The sequence below is a fragment of the Ambystoma mexicanum genome, chromosome 6q (assembly GCF_040938575.1).
Source record: "Ambystoma mexicanum isolate Mex_15411 chromosome 6q, UKY_AmexF1_1, whole genome shotgun sequence".
NCBI classification, from domain to species: Eukaryota; Metazoa; Chordata; class Amphibia; order Caudata; family Ambystomatidae; genus Ambystoma; species Ambystoma mexicanum.
In genome coordinates this window covers 294,472,715-294,487,369 of record NC_090937.1, presented here as the reverse complement: position 1 = coordinate 294,487,369, position 14,655 = coordinate 294,472,715, and the positions used below count along the sequence as shown (strand labels likewise).

The 14,655-nt window shown below is 46.5% G+C and overlaps 1 protein-coding gene across 1 annotated transcript in view; it reads left to right on the top strand.

Annotated features, from left to right (window-relative positions):
* SMC2 (structural maintenance of chromosomes 2) overlaps positions 1-14,655 on the top strand; it is a 938,385-nt gene that overhangs the window by 384,038 nt on the left and 539,692 nt on the right. Inside the window, exon 12 of the mRNA XM_069630781.1 lies at positions 10,584-10,701. Coding sequence (XP_069486882.1) covers positions 10,584-10,701 — 118 coding nt within the window. The remainder of the gene's footprint in view (positions 1-10,583; positions 10,702-14,655) is intronic.

Sequence of the window (14,655 nt, the reverse complement as noted above, 5' to 3'; positions counted from 1 at the left end):
CAAACATCAGAAGACAATGCATTACTTACCGTAAAAGCATTTCTGATGGTTGTATCTGCTTAGATTCACATGCGCCCACCCTTCCTCCCCGCTCGGATGGAAGGAACATAGACTTCCTTTATATCTCTCTTTTCTGTACTCACTCACGTCTATAAGGCTCCCTCAGGGCAGAAAAATACAAACAGAGGGACCTCGACGCGTGAGGGATTGTGGGTACAACGCACGTCACTATAGGGATAGTGTTACAGACACGCCTTGTCGACGTCCCCTTTTCGACTACGAAAAACAAAATGCAATACTCCGCAGTGACCACTGGATGTCGGACCTATGCACAGCATGTGAATCTAAGCAGATACAACCATCAGAAATGCTTTTACGGTAAGTAATGCATTGTCATATACCTTGATACCAAAGCTCTGGTCAGTGTTTGCTTGTGCTATTGTATCTGAGTGCCTATTGTGTATACTTTGCATACTGCCTAACTCTTCTTGAGGGAAGTCTGACTGCTCAGCCACAGCTACCAGGTAAATCTGGGTGGTGCAGACTGCTACCAAGTGGGTTTACTGCCAACACCTGTAGTCCTAAATCTCTTGCAGTGGTCCCCAAGGAACCTGCACAGGTTTCTGCCTAACAGGGGGGGAGGGGGAAGAGTTATGCACCAGATGGACTTTCTACCTAACAATTTCCAGAGGCGGTTGCTTCATGGTTTCAGTAACACCCGTCGACTCCAGCGGCGGCACACTAATGCAGGTGGCAACCCCTGACTCTTTTGAAGGACAGTTGTGGTATTTTCAAGGTGAGAGGTTGGAGCCAGAGGAGAGCAAAGGCAAGTTGGCTGCAGTCATTGGTTGCTGGTGATGCAGGGTCCCCACATATTCCTCAGGCACAAAATTTGTCTTCTGATGGGGGAGGCGACTTGGCCAGACTCAAAAACAGAGGGAGCAGAAGAGGGCTCAATGAGGTGGAAAGATGTTCTTTTTGCAAACTTTTTCTCCATAGTTTCCCAGGGAATCTGATTCTCTGCTGTTTTTATCCTGTCCTGATTTTATTGCAGCAAAGTCTTCAGCTTCACTTCGCTTGCCTTTTGCTCATTTCAATTGAGGGAGTGGGGGGAAACTGATCAGTCCTTCATGCTATCTGTACTTTCTCTTTTGAATTCTTGTACTTTCTAACATTCTACACACATTACAGTGCATTGGGGATACTTTAGTTATCACTTTTGCTTTTTATACATGGAATTTTTGGTTACTTTTATGTGTGGCTAAAGGCAAGCTGGTGGGTGGTGTAGACAAGGTGTCTGCATCAGTGGATTCTGCATTTCTTATCCGAAAAGTGTTGCATCTTGCTTTTTCATTCAACCAGAAGAATCCTCGAACCTGCATCTCCTGGGCATATCTCGCTAGAACAAACCGTGTAAGATGGATCCCCCAGCGATCCACAAAGGTCACTTGGAGAGAGTTGTAGGAGCTGCAGGAGAAGTAAACAGTGTGACTGCCCCAATGTCCTCAATAGGATAACATTGGGAACAAGTCCCTTTGTCTCCCATTTCCATGCCACTCCCCTTTGATCGTCGAACCTGGGTCAGGGAATCCTTCCCCTGGGTTAGCCGTGGGTCTGAAAGAAAGGAAAACACTTACCTCTGGTAACATTTTTCTAGAACTTTAATTAAAACGATCGCAACATAAGCTTATTGAATACTAACTACAGAGACCTAATTCTGGTGAGCTACTTTGTGGCTCATGTGACTTTTGGGCACAAGACCCCATTCATCTCAGGGCTTGGACATCTTAATTTAGGAAGTTGTCTTGTGATCTGGTTCCCATCATTTACTGCATTTAAAATACTTACCTGCTTTGCTGTTTTAGTTATTAGATGTATATTTAAACCTATGGTGAATTTAACATATTTGACATATTTGTAGCAGAGTGTTGTGTGATAATACTACCTGTTCGATTCATTTTCCAGTGTGTTCAGAAGCCCTATGGTATTAAGTGAAAGTCTTTTTTAAATTATCGAAATTAAAAAAAGAAAGACAGATTTAGAAAGGCCGCTCAGAGCGGTCTTTCGAAATCAACCAGTCATGCTCCTGTCGCAGTGCGCACAGGGGCTGACGGGCGCGGCTAGGCGAGCGAAGTCGAGGGAGTTGGGTAAGTGTTTTTGGTTTGTAATTCATGTGTGTGTATATGTTTGAGTAGGGAAGGGGGGGGGGTAAATAAGTGTTTGCCTGACTGTCGGAGGGGCTGTTGGGGGGGGGGGGGGGGGGATCTGTTGGTCAGGGAAGGGAGCTGTGGGGGATTTAAGGGAGACAGTTTGGGGGAGAATCCTCCGATTTATAGCACTCTAGCTAGGCTGGGGGAGTGGTCGCCTTCCAGAGGGGGGAGAGGGGATTCAAAATGTCATTTTTCGGCATTTTGAAGGGCACACAATCAGCCTAAAAAAAGCAGTCCTTTTTTGTGTTTTACATTTTAAAATGCATAAAAATCACATAGAACCGTTTTTATACTTGACCGTCTAAATTGAATTGTGTGCCATACTGTGTGGACTCATTGAGGGCCCTGGACTCCACTCATTTCTCCTGAGAATAAGCCTGGAGTGCTCTCATTGCTACCTTGATAGGGTTTTGGCTAACCTCTGAGTTTCCTGTTCACTAACTAGGGTGGCCTCCCAAAATCTGTCCTCCAGGCCAGATTCTAGAAATCCATCTCAACAGGGGAGAAATCCACAGAAGAGGGACTGGAAAGGAGAGTTTGGTGGTTCAAGGCAGCGCGCCTCTCGAGCTTTGAGGTGTGACGATCTTTCAGATGGCGTAACTTCTCACCAGAGGGGAGCCCCTTTCCCTGAGGCTAAGGTGGTGAGGCCGCTAACAGATAGTCTCCTTAGGGGTGTTAACATGCGGGAGGATCTCGTGGGGAGGGACTCCCCCTCCTGGGGACAAGGATGTGTGTCTGGCACACGGTGCTTTCTGCCAACCCCACAGGGTAATAGCACCAAATCCTTCCTTATGTATCCTAAAGTCAGAGACTGTTACTGTAACCTGTCAGTCTTGCTATGATTAGTACTGGGACGAAGAAGAACCCAAGAGCACCACAGTCAAGCATGAAGAGTGTTCGACCAGCTGTTCTTAATTGAACTGACATTACGCTGGGGCAATCCCAGCTACTTAAGCTAAATAGTAAAGGATAAGGAGTGCGATATCCGGAAGGAGAAGTCGGCGAGCTAGGCGGCTGCCGGAAAGCCAGAGGGTTGGAAACAGGGTGCTTGAAGTCTGTGTCGAAGCAGTAGTGTAAAGTGACAAGAACGAACTGAGGAATGCAAAGAATGCATCTAGTCAGTTGGCTGGGAGCCGACAACCCTGAAGTTTAGTCAGTGTAGTTGTGGCATGGGTGGCTAGTGCATCCAAGAACTACGTCGAGACCATCAACACTAGCCTACGGCAGAGCTGTGTAGATTGCATGGGGGAAGTAAAAGGAACTTTGGTGGTTGCGTGATCTGCAACGGGGGGACCGTCTGGGCCGAAACTCACGCCTACACCGCCAGCAGAACAGCCCGTCAAATCAATCATGCCATAGAAAAGCAGCAGAAGGAGAGTGAAACGGAGGAGAAGAGAGCCATTCTAGTCCCTGGATATTTTGGAAGTGTTTAAAACATGAAGTTTAAGAGATTTCTACCCAGGAGAAAGGAGTCCTTCTCCTGGGTTGGGATAAGAACTCTTCCCCAGCTTAGTAATTTGGAGAAAAGGGAACTGACTAAACTCGGTAAGCAGAGACTAGCATCCTTTGGAAGCTGTCTTCGACAGCATTGAGGCGTCCACTCCCCTACCCTCAAAGCGGAAAAGATATACAAATACCGACAAAAAGTTGTCTGTGTCAACACCGGATCATCCCAAGAGTCGGTTTCCCCCTTCTCTGTTTAAAAGGGACCCCAAGGGGTAACCGCCAAGGAGAGAGAGAAGTGGAGTAAGAAGACTTTCAAAACATACAATCTAGGAGAAAGGTAGGCATTCTCCTAGCCACACACCTTTAAACCCCAGAGAAAGGAAGCAATTTCCACGAATATGGTTTAGTTGTTTTTGGACTCTTGGTTCGGCTCAGTGTCTTCAATGTCCTGGCAGCAAAGGGGCAACCATTTATGGGTACAGAGATGCAGGCGCAGTCAGGAGATTTAGGCAGACGAGGCCTTTGTGCAGGAGCTCGGATCCACTTGTCACCGTTGAATCTTGTGGAAGGAGTGCAGCTGTTGATTCCTTTTGGTTGCTTTTGGAGAGGCAGAGCTTCACTGTTGGATTCTTAACGACGTCAAAAAGTGCTGGATTAGAGTTTTCTCCATTTCTCTGGGTGCAGGCCTTCCGAGTACAGGTTTTCGGAGAGCCAGCTCCATTGATTCTGTGGATTTGGACTGACTGGGGAAAAAGGCTAGGGTGGCAAAAATGCCAGTGGACTTGGCTAAGGTTGTAGCACTTTATGACACTTGGATCAAAAGGAAGCGAATTTCCATCTAAACATTCTGTTCAAGCTTTGTTTTTTGACTTCCTGGGGAGCATTAACTGTTCATGGTGCTTATGTTCTACGTACACTCCTCTCCGATACAGGCCATTTAAGGAGGCCGGTCGTGCATGCGTCTCCCTACTTTGGTTTAGGTTGGCTCATTTTATTGCATACAAAGGAAGATGCTGTGCCTACGCGGAAAGGGACATTAAATCGGTTTCCGCTGGTTTTCTTGGTCAGTGTGGGGAAGTCGCCCGTCAAATTGCCTCCCGGTTAATCTGGTGGGCCCTGGTTAGCTACACAAAGCAAATCATACCCAGCTATGGAAGCGTCCATTCTTTACAATCTATGGCAAGAGTTCTGGGGCAAGGACAGATTATTGGGCATGCACAAAAGCTCATGTGCATTCTGCCGATTCCCTTTTGCAGGTGCCAAATGAGGGTCTTGCAGGGGCAGTTGGATTTTCAATGGCATCAAGTAAAAGGAGAGACTGGGAGGACATGTCCGTTTGAATGGTCTGAAGTTTTTGTTCTGGTGGACGCACAAACTGAACAGATGTGTGGAAATACAGTTAAAAGGAGCTATTGCATCAAATGATTGTTACACAATTATCAGTGTCTGCTTGGGCAGCCCATATGGATTGCTACTAAGTAAAAGGTAAGTGGTTGGCAATGTTTCTGCATAGCCATGTGCTGGAGTTCAGAGCCACTCGAGGTTTTTCTACTAGCGGTGGCATGAAGACCAGTTTGGATGCTCACAGATGATACAATTGTGATGGATTTGCAACCAGGGGTCAGCACGATCTCTGCAGAAATTACAAAATCCGTAGCAGTGGGAATGCCACAAAACTTCTGTCATCCCTCTCGGCTCCCATGCTTTTGCTGGGTATCACGCGCCCTGTAATCCATTTACTCACCCTCCAAGCCCCCTACATGCCCATGGTTTCTCACATGCAAAAACAAACTTGTGTTTTTTGATCCGCCCTGTGGACAAAATGCTGAGAGCTGTAACCATGTGCCGAGTTTAATCTTTTTTTTGCTAGGCTTTTGGTAGCAAAGGTTTAAAACGAGCACAATATTTGAGCAGTATCGATACAAATTATTTTTCCAGTGACGTAAAAAAAAGTTTTAAAATTAGCATGCATTTTATATTACAGGGTTGGCAATTGCGACGCTGTAGTTATGGTTAATCTCCCAGTTTGTAAACGGTTATGTGCAATTCTGTGCCATCTCTTTCAGATGTTTAATCGGGAATATGAAGTACTGCTACTTCCTCTCTAAGGGCATCATACCGGTTTCTGATGACAAACTGTAATAGACAACATTTTCTTAGCAATAGTCTTAAGTACACTACACCAAGTATTTGTATTAATTTATTGTATCTCCATAAGACAAATTGTTCATTGTTGTTGCTGTTCAGTATTGAATCGAATTCAAAAGAATTTCAATTTCATCAAATACATTTCTTTTATATACAATAATGCTTTTCTTCAATACCGTACAAACTTATTTTGGTGCACTCACTCCAAAAGGAACAATTTTGTTCCTTGGATCACAATATTAGCTTTGTAGAAAACAACAAATGACTCTCAAAATCTATTAATTCAATTTGAAGAAGCTATTGATCCAATTTGAACTGGCTAACGTGTTTCGCACGCTGACCAGTTAAGTACACTGTATTGGAGGGGAATACTTATTGCCTAAGATACGATCATTTCCCTCATCGGATAAGCAATGAATCATGCATGAATTTATGGAATTTGTAAAGCATGAACCTAGCTGGGGAGCAATGGAATGCTGTACAAAGAGGGCAAACGCATGGGGCTGCGGATATACTGTGTTGTACATTGTTTACTTAAGTTAACATTTTCACTTTGCTGCAAATCGATCTCTGGTTCCTGCACTTCCGCAGCACTCTTGAACACACAACTCAACCCATCTATTCTAGCGCCAAAGCTGCCAACCTCCTGTGTTCAAATGCAACCTGCCCACCCCTTGTTCAAACCATCAATTTTGAACACTATCGAATGCTACCATCCATGACATTGTCCCCTGTTCCGTGTGCCATGAGATTGGAGAAGTAGGGCTATTCAAAGCACTCACAGGACTCCATCCAACAATATCTTGCAAGAGCTTGCCTCGATCATTAACCCCCTAAATGTAGTGGATGACTAGGTATTAAACCATTTCATTGTTGTCTTTTCACAAGTCATGCCCACGTAATACTTTTCCACTAAAAGCATTGCAGCCACAGAATTTGTCCTCCTAAGATACAAATGCGCTCCCGCCTCCATAAAGAGATCGTCCAGACCCAAATGACTGGGATCCTACAAACATTCCCTTATCAATGCCCTCCCCAAAGAGAATTTGAATGCTCTATGCCATTCGCTCTTCGCTTTCAACACCCAGCTAACCAATCGGAATAGAAAAAGCGCTTCTGCTCCCACCACAGCCAGTATCTCAATCACAAAGTCATCAAGAAATGCGTAAAGAACTTGATTGGGCAGCATAATCATCCTTAAACTCCACAACTCCGACTCCAACTCTCAGCCTGACCTCGCAGCCTGCCTCCTAGATATGGACCTTTGGATGACTATAAACCACCACCTCTTAAACCTGAATCATGGTGTTTGGCAACACTGAGCTTCTACCTCGCCCACTTCCTTGCCCACCTTCCATGGGCCAGCCCTTCAGTCATAGTAAAAAACCTCTGATGCACAATGGACTCTGGCCTAACCCTCTCCCGACAGATGAACAACGTATCTAAATCTCGTCACTACCATCTCAAAATTCTCAGGCGCATTTTTCCTTACCTCTCCTTCCCCAATAGACTTTCCGCTGTTATGTCTATTGTAATGTTGAGACTGAACTATGCCAACTGCCTTTACCTTGGAGTCCTGGCATACCAGCTTAATAAACTTCAAAGAGCGCAAAACGCTGCTGCTAAAATGCTCCTAGCCCTGGGTCCATGAGACCACAACTCTGCAGCTCTTAGAACCTTCCACTGGCTCCCAGTCAGACAATGGGCCACTTTTAAGACCCTGTGCATCACTCATTGTGCTGTGCACAAGGCTGGCCTTCTAAACTTGCAAGATAAGTTAAAACCCTACCTCCCAACCTGCACCCTAAAATCAGGCTCTGCCCTGCTTTTAGTGATCTCAACCACTAACTCTGCCAGGAATCGGAGGATCCTTTTTCTCAGCATTGGCCTGACTCTGTGGAACTCGCTTTCACCTCACATCCCACACACCCAAGACTATGACATTCCGCAAATTACTATAAACTTGGCTCATCCCATAACACCACCACCAACAACCTTAAAGATAGATCTGAACTACCAACAACCCAACGACTGAATACACAATGGGACTCTACCTCGTCTTCAATTAATTCTCCCTCCGATTCGGCTATAGTCAACCGTATATGAACACTAACCAATGACCTCAGACCCCACTCGCAGGATTGGATGGATCGATGGAATGATGAAGAGTGGACTGACGGGATGGACGCATGGGGTGATGGATCGAATGACGTATGGAGTGAATGGAACGGATAGACGCATGTGAAATGAAAATGAATGGATTGAATGATGGGATGGGAAGGGTTGGGATGGGACGGGTCGGAATGGAACGGATGGGATGGGTCGGAATGGGATGGGTCGGAATGGGATGGGTCGGAATGGGACGGATGGGACCGGATGGATGGACGGGACAAGGCAGACGGGACAAGACAGACGGACGGGACAAGACAGACGGACGGGACGGGACAAGACAGACGGACGGGACGGGACAAGACAGACGGACGGGACAAGACAGACGGACGGGACAAGACGGACGGGACGGGACGGGACGGGACGGGACGGGACGGGACAAGACGGACGGGACGGGACGGGACAAGACAGACGGACGGGACAAGACGGACGGACGGGACAAGACAGACGGACGGGACAAGACAGACGGACGGGACAAGACAGACGGACGGGACAAGACAGACGGACGGGACAAGACAGACGGACGGGACAAGACAGACGGACGGACGGGACAAGACAGACGGACGGACGGGACAAGACAGACGGACGGACGGGACAAGACAGACGGACGGACGGGACAAGACAGACGGACGGGACAAGACAGACGGACGGGACAAGACAGATGGGCGGGACGGGACAGAGAGATGGGACGGGACAAGACAGAGGGACGGGACAGAGGGACGGGACAGAGGGACAGAGGGACGGGACAGAGGGACGGGACAGAGGGACAGAGGGACGGGACAGAGGGACAGAGGGACGGGACAGGACAGATGGGATGGATTGATGGAATGGAAAGATGGATCCTGTTCACGTGCCTGGTCTCGGGCACCTTAAAGATAACCACCATATCACATTGCTACACTTACTCTCTACTATACACCATCATTCAACTAGAACACAGCTATACCCCTGATTAATTCGGGGTAGCTGTTCACATACGAATATGACCCCATGAACACCTCATACCCTAATAAAACACAGCTAGCCGAGCACATTCCGGCCTAGTTGCTCACATATGTGTCCTTCAGGTCTAACTCAGCCAGAGCCCAGTCTGGGCGTCCACCCACCAGACTGCACACATCCAACTGATATGTTCATGCACCACACCTAGCGCTAGGATGCAGCCTCTTATGGGAGGATTTAGGAAGCGATTTTGCCAGAGAAGACAAATCCTACCGAAATACAAGGTCATCCACACTGACAAGCAGGTCAGACCCGAGAGAAACATGTTCGAGTCCTTACATGTGGCTCACTACCAGCTAAATATAAACCAAAAGCTCATTCATGCGAAGAAAAACAATTCTATACCTTTTTGAGACTTTTGGAAATGCATTAGCACTATAAAATCCTAAATGATCCATCCATCTCCTCCTGATGAGCCAGTACTTTAACAACTGGTGAAACACGTGTAGAGGACCAGGGAACAAAGGACGTTTTTCTATAAAATCAAATCTGTACAAAGATGAACAGCATTTGAAATATATTTAAATAAACTTAAAAATTACTTTTTACAAAAAAACACTATTTTTTTTTTCTTGGATACCAACTTAGTTTGGCGCGATTTTAGCTGTCCATATCCTGCAATTTCTTTCTTCCGGAGACGAGTAATCAGGATGTTGTGGTTGACCATGTCAAATGCAGAGGAAAGGTGGGGGAGAATGAGGACAGAGGGAGAGCTAGATTCAGAGTAGAGAGAATGTATTCACGGGTGTTCAGGAGTGCAGTTTCCTTGCCTCTGGCTGCTCTGAAGCCAGATTGATGGTCATGGAGACAACCAACAGATTGTGTGGCAGGTTAGCTGGGAGATAGCCAACTTCTCCAGGAGTTTGCACAGGAAAGGAGCAATAGAGATCGGGCGATAGTTTGCTGAAATGCAGGGGTCGGCAGAAGGCTTTTTTAGTAGGGGATGCGGAAGGGAGTGCTTGAGAAGAGATGGGAAAGATCTAGAGGTGAAGAAGTGATGACAGAAATTTGGCCATGGCTGGAGCGAGGGAACCAATGTTGTGCTTAAGGGTTCTGGAGGAGCAGGTGGGGTCACCTGTTAAGACCGGCCTTTTCTGGAATCTTCAGGTGTTACAGGAGAGAGAGAACTCTGGAACTCTCCGATTTATGGATGCACTGAAGTGGTGCTTTTACATGCAGCAAGTTTAACCACAAACTTAATTCATATTAAAAGATGCCTTACTTTTTAGGAAGTCTTCTAATTTTAGCTTTGTTTTTCCAACCTATTCTGTTTTTTTCTGCTCTTGCCGAGTTCCAGTTACTCCACATAGCATCACTAATATAAGTGGGATATTAGTGGATGATTATCTTTGTTTTTAATTCTTTTTACTGCCCCTTTTCTCTGCTGCTTATCTTTTTTTTAATTCTAGTTTTCTGTTATGATCATTACCCTCTGTTTAGCCCATGGCCAAACTTTTGGATTCAAAAAATGAATTACCTCTCTTGAATGTTTTCTCTTGTACTGCAAACCTAATGGACATGCGTTGGAGTATACCACTGCAGACGTGTTAACTCCAATAAGGTTGTAAGAATCTGAAATCACAGATCATCTTTTGTCTGCAATTTTAGATGGAAAGGAGGAGACCTTGCTAGAAAGGCGCAAAGAGCTTTCTCGGACTGTCCATCGCCTGAGGGAGTCCTATGAATCGCTGATGGCCAGATTTCCAAATCTGCGGTTTGAATACAGGTAATGCACATGAAGACCAGTTTAAGCTATTTGCAAATGGCTCGAAGAATAGTATTTAACATGGGTTTTACCTCAAAGTAATCAACTTCAGTGAAACTAATCGGGCACATACTAGTTTCTGCCAGGTGCGCATTTGTCTGTAAAGGAGAATCATTGGTTGGCGTCCTCTAAGTATATTGTTCCCAGGTGAAAAGCAGTATGTATATTGGCAGGAGAGCGCAAAAATCCGCATTTGAGTCGCAAACTCTGACACTCAATTAGGAAGGAGGTGAACACTTCAGAACAAAATGAGCTGTGGTAGGTCAGCAGCAGAGCTGGTGCGACTAGAATAACGTGGAACAGTGATGAAAGTAGTTGTGTATCTGTAGGTAAGAATATTCATAATTGGCAAATCGTTTAGTAGATTGGCACTCATTATCTGGAATTAAATAATTGTGTTCAGACTGCTGTTTTTTCTTTTCCAGCCGCATCCTTTTAAAGTAAAATGGCTTCACATTTTACCAGCTTAAATTTAATTTATTTTTGCATTCAAGCGCTCTAAACCCGGTGGCATCAAGCGCTGTTACAGGCTTCACACAGAGTTTTGAACATTATACATTAGGATCATCTGCATCAGTAGGCAGTAGGACAGCCAGAAGTCTGCCTTAAGAGAATAACAGTCTTAAGCTGTTAAAGGAAGGCCCAGTAGTTTTGTTCTGATCTTGGAGTCAAGGGTAGAGCACTCCAGTTTTTGGAGGCGATGACTGGCAAACTTGAGCCCCCAGCTTTTTTCAGTCCGAATCGCGGAGTGATTGGTTGGTGAGTATGGGAGGAGCAGTTGCGTCTGTATTATTGGGATTTGCTGAATTTTTGAGTTGGGTACCGGGGAACGGTGTTAGAAAGGCATTTATGGCCGACGGTTAGTGTATAGAAGGTAATGCGCTCACGAATCAGGAGTCAATGCGCCGTTAGTCTTGCAAGTGAAATGAGTTCCTGCCTCGGGATGTTTAGTGCAGCTCTGAGTGCATTATTCTGGATTACCTGGAGTTTGTTGATGTTCCCGGAGGACTTGCCTGCAAATAGGGCATTACAGTAATTCAGTCTGGAGTAGATGAGGGCTCGGGCAATGGTGAGGCAACTATTAGTGGACAGAAAAGGTCTGCAAGCGTTGATTTGTTAACTTGTTAGGTGCTTATACAGTAAGTATATTCTGTTTCAAAGTACCCATAGGGCATCAGGGAAGGGACATGGGAATGAGACACATTAAATACATGGATATTAAATACAGTGGAGGGTGAAAAAAAAATCAACCTACTCAGCCTTGTGAGAATTCACAGCGTGCAAGTGCGGAAGGTAGGGGGGCTAAGTGCTGGGGTGCCCGTGCTCTTGGGTGAGCAACAGATGAAGTGCAAGGTACGGTAAGTGCGAGCCTCCAGGACAGAGGGTGTGCTGAGGCAATTGCTCATGATAGACAGAAGCTGGGGGCGGTTGGTGTGGGAGGTCAGGGCCCGATGATGCATGAGTACCCTGGACGCCAAGCAAAGCAACCGTTAAAGAGGAGAGCAGGGGGGGAAGAATGAGGTAGAGAGGAAAGTCTTGAGGAGCTTCCAGAATTTAAGAAAATCCTGCTCAAGACGCAGAGGGAGGGGGGGAGGCTGTTCCATAGAAGGGAGCCAGCTGAGGAAAGCAACCTACCTCCTTCCCTCTGTTTAGCGAAACGCTTTACACACACAGTTGGTGCCAGAGGACGCATAGGTCTAGAGGGAGAATATTTAGTAAGAGAGCTGCAGATAGTGTGGTCTTCGGCCCCAGACAGTCCTGTGGATGAGTAATTTGAATTTGATCAGTGAAGCAACCGGGAGCCAGTGAAGACTTTTTAGGACAGGAGACGTGCGGTCCCTGGACTTGAAGCCAAGGATAAGTCTTGCTGCCCTATTCTGGATTAGCTGGAGGGGTCGCAGAGTGGAAGAAGGTAGATTCAGGAGGTGGCTATTGTAATAGTCAAGCATAGAGAGAATCGGGGCACGGGTAACATGGAGCTTCTAGTGGAAGGGGAGAAAATGTAAACTTCCATTGAGAAGGAAGAGCAGAAAGTGGCACTTCATGGCAATGTCCTGGGTGTGGGGCAGGAAGGAGGGAGAGGAGTCAAAGATGACGCCAAGGTTTCTAGCTTCAGAAGAAGGGGTGAGCCCATGGAAGAAGACCAGCAAGAAGGGAAGAAGACAGGAGCAGGGGTACCAAAGGGAAGGATTAACTTGGTAGAGTGTGTGAAAGAAAGCCCCTGAGCGCGCTCACCAGAGAAAATACAATCTGCTAGGCAAGAAAGGCCCAAGTCGATCCTGTAAGGATAACCAGTTTTAATCTCATGCACAGATGAGAGCAACATCAAAGAACTGTGCTGCCAAGAATGTTCTGCCGAAAAGAGATACAAGCAGAAACAATGAAGGCAAACACATCGTCCTAATGATGCAATACATGCAGAACACACCTGCACGGCTCAATGGATGGACCCTGTACAGGTACTGCTTCAATCCATATGGAATGACAGTTTATTGGTCCCAGCCCAGTCCGTCCATCTTCTATTACCTGGGTAGTGCCGGGCTCATCTGCTTCTCACGTCAAAGGTCGGAAACAAATTAACTATACTCCTACTATACAGCTTGTTTATCACTCATACTGTGCATTTGGCAGGCTTCAAAAGGGACACACAGGAGGTTCCAGGGCAGTCTAACCTTCACCCACACATTTCACTCACACCCATCGCGCTATCCGACTCCCAGGTCTCTCCCCTCGTTTGAACTAAAATGTATCCCTCCTAGCACCTAGCAGTACAAATCACATGATTGTTGCTGCAACAATACATCCTGTCCATCCTCTTTGAACATTTCACAACTTGTTACTTTTGGGGTTGATGGTCAAAGGGCACCTGGTATCATGGAATTTGGGGAACTTGGGGGTTAGTCAGTTATATGGGCCATAACTCGTGGTCACCCGGGACTGGGCCGGGTTGTGTTTTGGCCACAGTGAGAGAACATGCCCACCAGGCGCCGGCCTCTGATCGTGGTCTTGTAGGGCACATTCCTTCTGGGTGAAAAGCACATCTTCGCAACACTTTCACGAACAATGGACAAACAGTGTGACGGGTTGGGGTGAAAACTGTCCTCATGGGAGCTCAGGCCTGACTGGAGATTTCCGTTGCTTCATGGATTTGGGCCTAATGCATGCAATGCTGCCTTAATCCTGCTTACCGCACAAGCCTTCGCTTCTACCTAGGAATATTAATATGTATGCAAAATAGCGATGTCGTCCGCACCTTGGAACGCACTATATGATTATGCTATAATTGATGTTAGCATGGGGTCCTGCTGGACGAGAAAGTGCCCCTTTCACTGACACTCCCAACCTCCTGGTTCATTACAGCGCCTGGGCGCGGCGGGGGGGTCAATGGGGCTGTCTCATTCTCAACATTACCCCCTTTCGTTATTTCAACAGTAACACATTCTGGAATTGCTCTGCGCTTCCACTCCCCAGTCTCTTCATCCCCATATGGCTTATTCCTTTTTACTGGCACCCACACCCTACACACTGATCGCAAACTTTCCCCCCTATGTGCATACTCTTCAGGTGAACAAGTCATGTAAACACAACCCTTCTCCCCCGCCAGGTCCACCCAAACCTCTGTGTAGCTGTCTGGATCAGGGGGTTGGGAAATGAGTGTGGGATAAAAGGTCAACTTCATCTCTATACGGGATGGGACACATTTCATACTTCGGGCCACCTAGTGGAAAATCAGTTTTCACTTCAATGATTTTTGTTTCGCGAGGAGCTTTTGAACCTCCAATTGATACCATCATTCTTGCGCTATCGGGTGCCACAGTGGCACAGCATCGGAGAACCAGCTGACCGTGCAGAAAATGACCAGGATGAACACAATGATGGGCATTAACATCTTCACTATTGCTCCTAGCCACGATG